The following is a 13,733-nucleotide window of genomic DNA, read 5'->3' as shown; positions in this document are numbered from 1 at the left end:
TCAATGGGTCTTCAGAAACCTTAAACTGAATGCCCACTAAAAGATCTCTTGGCTTAGACTCTTTCTTACAGGGAGAGGATCTGTCTCCTGATAGCGTGCAGATTTTCCCCAGGAGAAAGAGGGTTTTGAGCCCCCAAGAAGAAAAAAACAAACACAGAGAGCTCACTGCGGCAGCCTGGCTCTGATTTGGGGCTATTTAGCTCCTTGTGAGCATGGATCCGGTGGTTTCTGAGATTTGAACAACACCCCTCACCACCTCCCTCTCCTTTGATTCTAGTCTGTAAAATCCTTGTGGGCTGGAATCGTGCCTTACAATTCTAATTATATCACACTCTCCCAAGTGCTTAGTACAGTGCTCCATCCAAAATAAGTGCTCTATAAATCCCACTAGTGGATTTTTTTTGTCCCTGAGCTCACCAGCTTTTAAGCTGCTAAAAATATCGTGAAGCAAGATGACTCAAGTCACCAGCCAGCTGCTGCTGTTCAAATCCAGAGATCTGACTCAGTCAGCTTGCCCCATCCTTCCTCACCTCATTGATCTCCTAATACAACCCAGTCCACACACTTCACTCCTCAAGCGTCAGCTTACTCACTGTGCCCCAATCTGGTCTATCTTACCACCGACGGCTTTCCCACATCCTGCCTCTGGCCTGGAACACTGTCCACCTCTGTATATGTCAGACCATCACTCTCCCCACTTTCGAAGCATTATTAAGGTCACATCTCCTCCAAGAGGCCTTCCCCAACTAAGAACTCTTTTCCCCAGCTCACTCTCCCTCCTGTCTTCTAGGCACTTGGCTCTGTGACCTTTCGATATTTGATATTTTCCTCACACTTAAGCCCACTTATAAACACATCTTTACATTATATATTATGAATTACTTATTTATTCATATATTAATGTCTATTTCCCCATCTAGATTGTAAACTCATTAGGGGCAGGGAACATGTCTCTTAATTCTGCTGTATTGACCTCTTCCAATCGCTTAGTCCAGTGCTCTGCACATAGTAATCCCTGGATAAATATCATTGATGGATTGACTGATTGTTCTGATGCAGGATAGGGATGGTCCATTGGAAAGGAGCATACCCAGGGTTGACGGGCTTTGCGAGATCAACGGAGAAAGCCCTGTAGGTGACAGAATGAGATGGAGCGGTTATTAACCCCTAAGGCTGTGGAGATAATTCCCTCTGAATTAGAACCAACAGGGTGAATCCCATTAAGCATCAAAACCCATCCCAACCCTAGAAGCCCAGATTCCTGAACTCTGGCCACAGTGGTCAGGCCATACACCCCTACAGACAGTAAGCTCCTCGTGGGCAGGGATCACATCTATCAACTCTACCAACTAGAGTAGCGGCACAGTCTAGTGGACAGAATATGAGCCTGGGAGTCAGAAGGATCAGGGTTCCAATCCCGGCTCCACCACTTTTCTGTTGTGTGACCTTGGGCAAGTCATTTTTACTTCTCTGGGCCTCAGTTCCCTCTTCTGGAAAACAGGGATTAAAGACTGTGAGCCCCATTTGGGTCCTCTAGTTTATAAGCTTGTTGTGGGCAGGGATTGTATCTGTCACATTGTTGTGTTGTCATCTCCCAAGCACTTGGTATAGCGCTCTGTAGACAGTAAGCGCTCAACAAATACTACTGATTCACTGACATGGACCGTGTCCAACCTAAATAGTTTGAATCTACCCCAGCACAGTGCCTTGCACATAGTAAGCACTTAACAAAATTCCATTATAAAACCCAACTCTCTGATAATGCCTTCTCCCGAGTGCTCAGTACAGTGCCATGCCCGCAGTAAACGCTCAGAAAGTACCATTGATTCATGGCTCCATCCTGCCGCCTCTCTCTCGTGCGTGCTTTTCTCTCTTCTTGCGTTCATCTTTCTGGCCCGACTCTCTGATGCCATGGATTTTGTTCCTTTGACTTCCATCAGACGCTGGTGCTTGAGAAAGCAGCAGCAGGGTCGATCTGTTGACCTACTGACTTAGTTGAGCAGGGAATGCCACTGGGAATGAAACTGGATGCGAAGGGGAAGCTCCCCCCATGCCAAGGAGATCCAACAAAACCACCCATCTGTTGAGGGGTCACGCAGACCCTCACCCACCTTCTGTCGTGTGATGCCCGAGACCCCTCATCTTGGGGGATTCAGATTTTGCCAGCTGCTAAGCACCTCAGCCTTTCTTCCTAGCTCTTTTCAAGGAAGGGAAAGCCGGGAATCGGACGCTCGGTGTTGGCGCTGAATCACTACCGGAGAGGTCGGGTACCCCATACTGAGAAGCCATAGGAATCATCTGGATAGGCAGGGGGTTTGGGTTTCAGAAAAGTGACCCTATTTCTGAATTCCAGTGGTAATGGGCACCACAAGCAGAGTCTGTTGAGGCAATTCAGATGCACCCCATTGCAGTGCATCAGGTGAGGAGAGAATGCAGTACTAAAGTACTTGAGAAGGAGAGTGGACCAGTGGAGAGAGCCCAGGCCTGGGAATCAGGAGGACCTGGGTTCTAATCCCAGCTCTCTCCTGTCTGTTGGGTGATGTTGGGCAAGTCATTTCACTTCCTCTATTCCTCATTTCCCTCATCGGTAAAATGGGGATTAAAATTGTGAGCCCCATGTGGGACGTTTACTGTGTCCCACCTTCCCCGGTGCTTAGTACAGTGTCTGGTTCATAGTAAGGGCTTAACAAACACCATTTTTAAAAAAAGGCTAAAAAGTCTGTCTAAAACAGGCCTCTTTTATTATGGATTATTGGCTGCAGAAACACTTTTTATTTTAATGCTGTTTAAGTGCTTACTGTGTGCAGGACACTATATTAAACACTAGGGTAGATACAAGCAAATCAGGTTGGACACAGTCCATGTCCAACATGAGCTTCACAGTCTTAATCCCTATTTTACAGATGAGGTAACCGAGGTCCAGAGAAGTGAAGTGGCTTGCCCAAGGTCACACAGCAGACACATGGTGGAAACAGGATTAGACTCCCAGGTCCATGCTCTATCCACTAGGCCACACAGCCTCTCAACGGGAAGCATCATAAAACTCCACACAGAATTTCTTTCCACTTTCCCTACAGCAGTATGCATTTCTGGGAAGAGGGTTTCTGTTCACCCTCATTCAGGGCGAGGGGCAGGGGAAAAGCAATCTGAACAAATGAGGAAAGCCCAGGCACAGTGTTGTGATCGCCTTCCAAGCGGTGAGGTAGTTTGAACACCTTGGGGATATGTTACCATGGCAGCTGAGCATCTGGGGAAGAACAATCTCAATTCTACAGTGTAACACCACCTGATGCGGCCTGAACATGAAATTCCAGACATCAGCTTTCATTCTGATACAAAAGACCTTTTCTGTGTTTTTTTTTATGGCATTTGTTAAGCACTTCCTATGCGCCATACACTGTGCCAAGAGCTGTGGTAGATAAAAGCTAATCAAGTTGAACACAGTCCACGTCTGGCATGGGGCTTACAGTCTTAATCCCCATTTTACCAATGAGGGAACTTTCCTCTTCTAGTGAGAGACCAACAGAAGCTCTCTGGACCCCTGCTAAGACAAGCCACTCAACTGTACCCACTAAAGTGGCAGTGTGGGCTAGTGGAAAGAACCTGGGCCTGGGAGTTAGACGACCCGGGTTCTAATCCCAGCTCCGCCACTTAACTGTTGTTGGATCTTTGGAAAGTCACTTCACCTCTCTGAGCCTTAGTTGCCTCATTTGGAAAAAGGGGCTTAAAACAACAAACTGCTGTCCTTCTGCCTTAGGCTGTGATCCCCAGATGGGACAGATACTGTGTCCAATATGCTTTGCTTGTCTCTACCCCAGCACTTAGTACAGTACTTGGCACATAGTAAGTATTTAACAAAAACCACATTTATTATCATTATCAGGATGGTGAGGATTTATTTCTTGCCGGTTTCAGATTGCTACAAAAAATATTTGAAAAGGAGAGAGCAGGAATCAATCTATCAATGGTATTTATTGAGCGCTTACTGTGTATGCAGAGCACTGCACTAAGCACTTGGGAGAGAACAATACAGAAGACTTAGCAGACATGTTTCCTGCTCATCCAACCTTCCATAATGAGGTACTAGAACACAGGATCAAGTCTCAAGGAGCTTCCAGTCTATTCTAAAAGATCATAGGGCACTGGGCAATAAGGTTTTTTTTAATTTTTTTTAAATGGTATTCATTAAGTGCTTACTATGTGCCTGGCACTGTACTAAGCGCTGGGGTGGATAAGCTTGCTGTGGGCAGGGAATGTGTCTGTTTATTTTTTATTTGGGTAACCGAGGCACAGAGAAGTAAAGTGACTTGCCCAAGGTCACACAGCAGATACTTGGTATAGACGGGATTAGAATCCAGGTCCTCTGACTCCCAGGCCCATGCTGTATCCACGAGGCCACAAAAGGTCTCAATGGGAAGCAAATGCTTAGCATAGTACCCTGCACACAGTAAAAACTCAATGAATAAAATGGAATTTAAGCTAATCAGGTTGGACACAGTCCATGTCCCATATGAGGCTCCCAGTCTTAATCCCCATTTTACAGATGAGAGAACTGAGGCCCACAGAAGTGAAGAAACTTGCCTTAGGTCACACGGCTGGCAAGTGGCAGAGCCAGGATTAGAACCCAGGTCCTTCTGATTCCAAGGCCAGCACTTAAAGAGAAGTGAGGGGGTTGAAACTCAAATCCTGGCCAATATGCCGGGAACCAATCTTGACCCAACCATGATCAATGGCCTAATTCAACGACAAGGCTTCCTGACCTGGGAAAAAGGAGCATCTGGAAATACTCTGGATTTCAAGAGTGCATGCCAAAGAGCTCTAAATGCTTTGCACCTCTATCTCCTTTATATTTTTTATATTTGCTAAGCGCTTACTAGGTGCCAGGCACTGTACTAAGTACTGGGGTAGATACAAGATAATCAGGTTAGACACAGTACCTTTCCCACATACGGCTTAAAGTTTTAACCCCCATTTTACAGATGAGGGGACTGAGGTACGGAAAAGTGAAGCCAATCGCCCAAGGTCCCACAGCAGACAAGTGGCAGAGCCGGCATTAAAACTCAGGTCCTTCTGCCTCCCAGGCCTGTGCTCTATCCACTAGACCACACTACTTCTCCTTTAGTCTCCACATCATCTCACTGAAGGAGAAAACAAGTAGGGTGATGCCCCCATTTTGCAGGTGGGGAAACCAAGTCTTTGTGCGACCATGGGATCGGCCCCACATGGTCCAACAGGTCTATGGCATGGATGCATTCTGGGATCAAGCAGGAAAGCTGAGAGGATGGGTTGTGGGAGAGGTGAATGGCATTCTGGGACACCAAAATGAGAGAGCAGGAAGAAATGGGGGAGGGATCTTCAGGCTTTTTCCCTTCTGGGAAGGATTCGTCAAAAGTGGGAGAAAAATGTGACCTGAGACTCACTTATTCGTGCCACCAGAGAGTCTAGTTTCAACCATTTGGTCAACTCGCCTACTGTGAACAGAGCCATCTCCGTCTGCTTCCGGGCACTGCCCCCACGGTTACTCCCTGGAGGAAACCAAGCCCAGATCCACACGGGATCGGGTCTCATCACAGCATGTGACCTCAGAGGTGCACGTGTGTCAATTCGGAGACCAGTGCTCGTTCCTTCATCTAACCTATGGGCAGCCCCGGGAACCAGAATCACACCGGCACAAGGGACACAAACAACGGTGGGGAAATCCAGCTTTGGTGGCCACCACAAAGACGGTGGTATAATATCCTTCCTCTTTTGTTTTCTGTTCCGATTATTCCCTCCCAGGCCCGACTGAAGAGATTGGTCTGTGTCAAGGCCGTATTATATACCAAGACCTGTTCTAAGTGCCAGGGTAGATACAAGTTGGTTGGTGTGGGGGGTGTCTCTCAAATCCCACCCCAGAAATGCTGCTTCTGGAGCCAGACACGTCTGGGGAGGGGTCACCGGGCCATCAAGATGCCGCATCTCAGGTGCTCAGCCGACCCGTGGGCCCAAGGTGAAGGGCAAGCAATTGAAGGGCATCTTGAAAGCCCTCTCCATTATAGGAGAGGTCCACTAAAGAGGTCGAGGGAGTCAAATGAGGAGGCATCACTTCCGGTGTCTGAAGAGACCCACTGTGGGTTTAGAAGAGGAAGAGTATTTGGCCCATTGCTTCGCTTCAGAGAGAACTAAAGGCAGCCAAGCCGGTGGTGTCAAGTCCCAGCTTCCCACCTCGCCAGCAGGATGGGTTAGGTATTGACCGCTGGCTCCATCTGGTTTGCAGTTCCCTAGATTCCTGTGATGGTGGTTCACTTAGACTATCGTCACCATTATTATGATATGGAGGTAAACCCTCAGTCTCTGTCCCCCCTGAGTCTCGGAGAACCGAGTGGCATTACAAAGCTGTATAGGTATGAAAGGGTCGATGTAAACCTGGTAAGAGGGAGACAGCCTGGGGGTAGCTCTCTTCTACGTCAGCCTGCTTTCCCCTTGGCCAAGTCCCCTCGGCCTCCTCCTCTTCCTCCTCTCCCCAGCCCCCCTCAGTTCACTCTTTTTCTTTCACAGTGACCAGTTCTCCCCGAAATGACATGCTCTCAGAAGAAGCAGGGCGACTCCGGTTTCCGGCGGGGTAGGCGGCTCCGGGCCCGGGTGAAGGAATCATCAGGACTGCATCAGACCGGTGAGGCGCTTGCCCGCCAGGGACTTTCCCTGTAGGAGAGAGGAGAAACACACACACACACACACACACACACACACACACATGCACGCACACATGTGAGTGCACAGGGTGCTGAGAACCACAGATAAATGGCTCAAGCCATCTGCCTGAGTGAGGAGGAAAGGCTGACTGCTTTCACCTCAGACCCTAGGGTTTGAGAATAATAATTCTAACAATTAGGGTATTTGGTAAGAGCTTACTATGCGCCGGGCACTGTACTAAGGGCTGGTGTGGAAATAAGCAAATCGGGTTGGACACAGTCCACACAGGGCTCACAGTCTCAGACCCCATTTTACAGATGAGGCCTGGAGAAGTGAAGGGATTTGCCCAAGGTCACGCAGCAGACAAGTGACCGAGCCGGGATTAGAACCCATAACTTTCTGACACCCAGACCCATGCTCTATCCGCTAGGCTACAGTGGCCGGCTGTGGAGGAGCCAGGCCGTTTATCTTGGAGGGTACAGATGTAGGGATGGTCACCTGGAGGTGGGAATCAGGGCCGGGGGAGAGAAGACTGGCACTTGCCTAGAGGGGCAAGGGCCTAGAATGGATAGAACCAGCATGGCTTAGGGGGTAAAGCACGGGCCTGGGAGCCAGAAGGACCTGGGTTCCAATCCCATCTCTGTCACTTGCTTGCTGTGTGACCTTGGGCAACGCACATTCCTTCTCTGGGCCTTAGTCACCTCATCTGTAAAATGGAGATTAAGACTGAGCATCCCACAGGGGACACGGACTGTATCCAACCTGATTACTGTGTCTTCTCCAGCACTTAGAACAATACCTGACACATAGTAAGCACTTAGCAAATACCATTAAAGAAAAATAGTTTTAACTCCCCAGTGGGTAACCCCGTAGGTGGATCAGGGGAGCACTAAGGGAGGGAGGGGCAATTGCTGGTGTTGAAATGTCCCTTTCAGCAGCCTTTGTTGGTTGAGAAAGGACCGAAAACACTCCACAACCAGAGAGTCAAGGAGTCTTTCTCCATGAGCTGTGAGTTGGCTCTTCCTTTCCTGTGGTAGAGTGGGATGGTGATGGCGACTCACACCCCAAGATGGCACCCACTTGGAGATTAGCCACCTTGGCACTCATTTATTGAGTGCTTACTGTGTGCAGTATACTGCACTAAGCACTTGGGAGAATACGACATAAGAATTGGCACACATTCCCTGACCACAACGAGCTTACGGTCTACAGGGGAACACAGAGATGAATATAAATAAATCAGTTACGGATATGGACATACGTGCTGTGCCGCTGAGAGAGGGGGAAGTAAAGGGAACAAATCAGGGTGACGAAGAAAGGAGTGGGAGAAGAGGAAAGGAGGGCTTAGTCAGGGAAGGCCTCTTGAAGGAGATGTACCTCCAATAAGGCTATGAAGGCATGGAAAGAGTTGGTCTGTCAGATATGAGGAGGGAGAGCGCTTAAAGGCGGGACATAGCCGAGAGGTTCGTGGTGAGATGGCCCAGGATGGCGTAGCTGAGAAAGAGGAGAGGAAACTATATCCTGCATCTCACCCATCAGCTGGGAAAACAGCATTCTAGACTGTAAGCCCATAGTTGGGTAGGGATTGTCTCTATTTGTTGCCAAATTGTACTTTCCAAGCGCTTAGTACAGTGCTCTGAACACTAGTAAGTGTTCAGTAAATACAGTTGAATGAATGAATCTTCCTGGATCATGATCACGTGACCTTTGCTTTTCTTCTCTTCATCCCCTCTAGACTGGAAGCTTGTAGTGGGCAGGGAACGTGTCTACCAACTCTGTCCTATTGTTCTCTCCCTAGTGGTTAGTACAGTGCTCTGCACACAGTAAGCACTCCAAAAATACCAGTGATTGATTGATAGATGGGGAGGTGGAGGCTGGAGGGCTAGGGGATCTTCATCTCGGGCTCTGACAACACAGAAACTCATGTGGAACCTGCTGCCCCCGTTCCTTAGAGCTCTGAAGAATAAGTTCTCCTCATGTCAGAGTGGCATAGTGGGTAGAGCACAGGCCTGGGAGTCAGAAGGACCTAGATTCTTATCCTGCCTCCTCCATTTGCCTGTTAGATGACCCTGGGCAAGTCACTTCCCTTCTCTGTGACTCAGTGACCTCATCTGTAAAAAGGGGATTAAGACTATGAACTCCATGAGGGACAGGGACTTTATCCAACTTGATCGACTTGTATCTACTACAGTCCGCAGGGCAGTGCCTGGCACATAGTAAGCGCTTCACAAATACTGTTAAAAAAAATCCGAAAAGAGTATACCATCCATGAGCTAACACTTCCTCTCTCTGCTCTCTATTCCAGGCTTCGGTGAAGTTACCATCTTGAACACATTACACCCTGTTTGCCTGGGACTGTGAGTGTTGGCTAGCCAAGTTCATTTATTCTGTTTTACTGTTTTTATTTCTAAAGTGTCAATTGGCCTGCTGTGTTACCTTGGGTAAGTCACTTCATTTCTTTATTCCTGTTTGCTCATCTGTAAAATGGGGATGGAACTGCCGTTCTCCCTCCTTTCTCCCCGAAACCCCAGGCTCTAAGCTCATTAGGGGCAGGGAACGGGTCTGTTAATTCTGTTGTCTTGTGTTCTCCCAAGCTCTTAGTACATAGTTCTGCACATAATAAGCACTCAATTAATACCACTGATTAATTGCTTCAATGTGAGCCCCATGTGTCACAGGGAACTGTGTCTGACCTAATTATTTTACATCTCTCCCAGTGCTTAAAACAGTGTTGGGCCCTAGTAAGACATTAACAAATACCATTTTTGTTATTGTTGTTATTGTTAATATTACTATTATTGTCATTCAAGGTCCAAGCCCAAAAGGCACATAGGGTAGGGACTCAGCAAATCTAAAATCTTCCCCTTTGCACAACTAGTCTCAGTGATCGGTGGGAGTTGAGCTAAAGAACCACTTGGTATTGTCCTTGTATTTCATTCATTCATTCATTCATTTGATCATATTTATTGAGCACTTACTGTGTGCAGAGCACTGTACTAAGCGCTCAGGAAGTACAAGTTGGCAACATATAGAGACGGTCCCTACCCAACAGCGGGTTCACAGTCTAGAAGGGGGAGACAGACAACAAAACAATACATATTAACAAAATGAAATAAATGGAATAGTAAATATGTACAAGTAAAATAGAATAATAAATATGTACAAACATATATATAGGTGCTGTGGGGAGGGGAAGGAGGTAGGACGGGGGGATGGGGAGGGGAGAGGGGGGAGAGGAAGGAGAGGGCTCAGTCTGGGAAGGCCTCCTGGAGGATGTAAGATCTCAGTAGGGCTTTGAAGGGAGGAAGAGAGCTAGCTTGGCTAGCTAGCATTCATTCAATCATATTTATTGAGAGCTTACTGTGTGCAGAGCACTGTATTAAACACTTGTATTTGTTGTTGTATTGTTATAAAGATATTTTTTACGATATTTGTTAAGCATTTACTATGTTCCAAGCACTGGACAAAGTGCTGGGATAGATACAAGCTAATCAGGTTGGACCCAATCCATGTTCCACATGGGGTTCACAGTCTTAATCTCCATTTTACAGAGAGGTAACTGAGGCACAGTGAAGTGACTTGCCCAAGGTCACCCAGCAGACAAGTGGCCGAGAGGGATTAGAATCCAGGTTATTGTACTCGATATTTGTGCCACGGCTTCCCTTCCAGTGGCACCCACTGATCAGAGCAACTTTTGCCTCAACCACCTGCCATAGACGAACACCTGTGTTTCTCTCTTGACCGTACATTCCTTGTGGGCAGGGACTTGTCTATTTATGATTATACTGTACTCTCCCAAGCGCTCAGTACAGTGCTCTGCACACAGTACAGAGAAGCAGCATGGCATAGTGGATAGAACACGGGCCTGGGAGTCAGAAAGTCATGGGGTCTAATCCATTGCTAATCTGTCTCTGTGCAGCTGCTGTGTGACCTGGGGCAAATCACTCAATTACTATGTGCCTCAATTCTCTCATCTCTAAAATGGAGATGAAGACTTGAGCTCCATTTGGTGCTAATAGTGCTAAGGTCGCAGGTTTGATCCCCATAAGGGCCTGGGCTTTGAGAAGCAGCGTGGCTTAATGGAAAAAGCATGGGCTAGGGAGTCAGAGGATTTGGGTTCTAATCCTGGATCTGCCCCTTGTCTGCTTTGTGACTTTGGGCAAGTCACTTGACTTCTCTGTGGGACAACCTGATTACTTTGAATCGACCCCAGTGCTTTGAACAGTGTTTGGCACATAGTAAGTACTTAATAAATACGATAATTATTATTATTATTATCTACCCCAGTGCTTAGAATAGTCCTTGGCACATAAATGCTTAATAAATGCTATTATTATTATTATTATCATTATTCCCACCCCGGCACCCCAACTCATTCTCCACTTCATCTCTGACTCATTGCGTATGCCATTAAGAGCCCAGTTTTTCGCTGTCGTCTTCACACCTGGAATGCGAGGAGGAGGCCATGAAATTCATATTTCAAAAACACCACGGCACAAAGGAAGAAATGCTTTCTTTCTTAGTGCGGGGTTCAAAGAATTCAACATGCTGTTTCACATGCTTTGGCTCCATGCATGCATGAATGCATTAATCAACAAAGCAGGCATCTGGGCTGATAAATCACTTACCTCTGGGACCCAGTTTCTTACGCTCACTGTGGGAGGAACTGAGGAGGGTATGGCTAGGGGGTTGAGGGATGGGAATGTAGGGGCTCCCTGTCCTTTATCCATCTTCTCATCAGTCCACAGGGAGGCAGGGAGAACTTTGAAGGTGAGCCTGCCCCTTAAGCTGGGCCAGGGCATTCCATTCCCTCCCTCCTCAGTCCCTCTCCAAACTGCACTTGCAATACTGTTCCCTGACAGGACTGGGACATTTACACGCTTGCAAATGAAAGATTTTTTTCAATGGTTGCCAATCAAGTGAAATTGCACATTTAGCTCACCCCCTCACTGATCTTCTACTACAGCCCAGCCTGCACACTCCTCTCCTTTAGCGCCAGCTTATTCACCGTGCCCTAATCTCATCTGTTTCGTCACAGACCCCTTTCCCACATCCTCCCTCTAGCCTGGAACTCCCTTTCCCTCCATAAAGGCCAGACCACACTCTTTCCACCTTCAGAGCCTTATTAAGGTAATCGAGGCTTAGTGGGTAGAGCACAGGCCTGTGAGTCAAAAGGACCTGGGTTCTAATCCCACATGTCTCCTGCGTGACCTTGGGCAAGTCACTTCACTTCTCTGGGTTTCGGTTACCTCATCTGTAAAATGGGGATAAGAATGTGAACCCCATGTGGGACAGGGACTGTGTCCAACTTGATTCACTTTGTCTGCCCCAGTGCTTACAACAGGGTTTGGCACAAAATAAGCACTTAACAAGTACCATAATTATTATTAACTCCTCCAAATCACCTTCCCCGATTAAACCTTTTTTTCCTGGCTCGCTCTCCCTTCTGCATCTTCTATGAACTTGGATCTGTGACCTTTGGGCATTTGATATTTGCCCCAGCCCCACAGCACTTATGTACCTATCTTTACTTATTTAAGTCATATTAATGTCTGTCTCCCCCTCTAGACTATAAGCTCATTATGGGCAGGGAGCATGTCTGCTAATTTTGTTTTATTGTACTCTCCCATGTGCTTAGTACAGAGCTCTACACATAGTAAGTACTCAGTAAATACCACTTATTGATTGATTGATTGATTGATAAGCAGCAGCAGAGATGCCACTGGTCAAGTATGAATTGGGTCCCTGAGGGTCTTTTCTACAGAAAAAGGTCAGCCCGGGAGGACGAAAAGATATTTTCAATCTGTTCATTCTTCTTGGAAGTGATTTAAACAGATTTAAAACAGTAGAGATGATTTAAGGTAGAGAAGGCAAAGGTGAAGGGAGCCTATCCTGAGTCCGCTATGGGGTGGGGAGAACTTGATAGCAACGAGGGGAATTTGGTTTTCAGAAAGAGCTGTGAGGCCATGAGGGCTGAACGTAGACTCACTTTGATGATCTTTAAAAATAAAAGATACCCATCCTTCGATTTGGATATTTTCAGAAGAGTTACAGCTGCTTCCTGTCCTGTTCTTGGAGAACTCATTCCCTCACAAGGCTTCAGCTACCATCTCTATGTGGAGGATTCCCAAATCGACCTCTCCAGTCCTGACCTCTCTCCTTCTCGGCGGACTTGCATTTCCTCCTGCCTTCAGGACACCTCTACTTGGATATCCTACCAACAGCTCACACTTTGCATGTCCCAAGCTGAACTCTTCCCCTTTCCACACAAGCCCTGTCTGCCTCTAGACTTTCCCAGAACTATAGACAAGGCCTCTGTCCCATCTGACTCACAAGTTGGCAACCGTGGTACTGTCCTCGACTCATCTCCTCTCATTTGCCCCATGTATTCAGGCCTTTAGCAGAGGCTGTCGGTTCTACCCTCACTACTGTAGAATTCACCAGTTCCTCTCCCTCCAAACAGCTACCTCGCTGATCCAAGCACTTATCCTATCCCGTCTACTACTGATTCCCCACTACAACCCAGCCCACAAGCTTTTCTCTTCTAATGTCACGGTACCTCAGTCTGGTCATTCTTGTCACTGACTCCTCGCCCACCATCTTTGCACTGTCCTGGAACCTCCTCCCCCTTCATATCCCACAGATCACTACTCACCTCACCGACTTATACTTCCCAAGAGCTTAGTACAGTGCTCTGCACACAGTAAGTGCTCAATAAATATGATTGAATGAATGAATCAAAGCCCTAGTAGAATCACAGCTCCTCCAAGAGGCCCTCATTTCCCTTACCCTCAGTCACCTTGCCCCCTCCTAATTAATCTTACTACTCTCCTATTCATTCATTCATTCAATTGTATTTATTGAGCACTCACTGTACTAAGCACTTCGGAGAGTACAACAATAAACAGACACATTCCCTGCCAATAACAAACACAGGCTAGAGGAGGGGAGACAGACTTTAATATTAATAAATTTAATGACAGATATGTACATAAGTGCTGTGAGCCCCACGTGGGACAGGGACTGTGTCCAACTTGATTCGCTTGTGTCCACCCCAGTGC

The 13,733-nt window shown here is 47.2% G+C and overlaps 1 protein-coding gene across 3 annotated transcripts in view; it reads right to left on the bottom strand.

The window, feature by feature from the left end:
- Positions 1-5,054: 5,054 nt before the first annotated feature.
- The window catches only part of RGS6 (regulator of G protein signaling 6), a 419,024-nt gene continuing 410,345 nt past the window's right edge, over positions 5,055-13,733 (bottom strand). For 2 of the 3 annotated variants that reach the window (XM_038765486.1, XM_038765487.1), the window contains one exon: positions 6,553-6,681. In XM_038765486.1, the coding sequence (XP_038621414.1) occupies positions 6,634-6,681 (48 nt within the window). In that variant the 3' untranslated portion in view covers positions 6,553-6,633. Of the gene's footprint in view, positions 6,682-13,733 lie in introns of all 3 variants that reach the window. The other variant, XM_038765488.1, reaches the window with a different exon arrangement.

This window comes from Tachyglossus aculeatus, chromosome 23 (assembly GCF_015852505.1).
Source record: "Tachyglossus aculeatus isolate mTacAcu1 chromosome 23, mTacAcu1.pri, whole genome shotgun sequence".
Lineage (NCBI taxonomy): Eukaryota > Metazoa > Chordata > Mammalia > Monotremata > Tachyglossidae > Tachyglossus > Tachyglossus aculeatus.
Note: the sequence above shows the minus strand (reverse complement) of the source record. Positions and strands in the feature narration are given on the sequence as shown.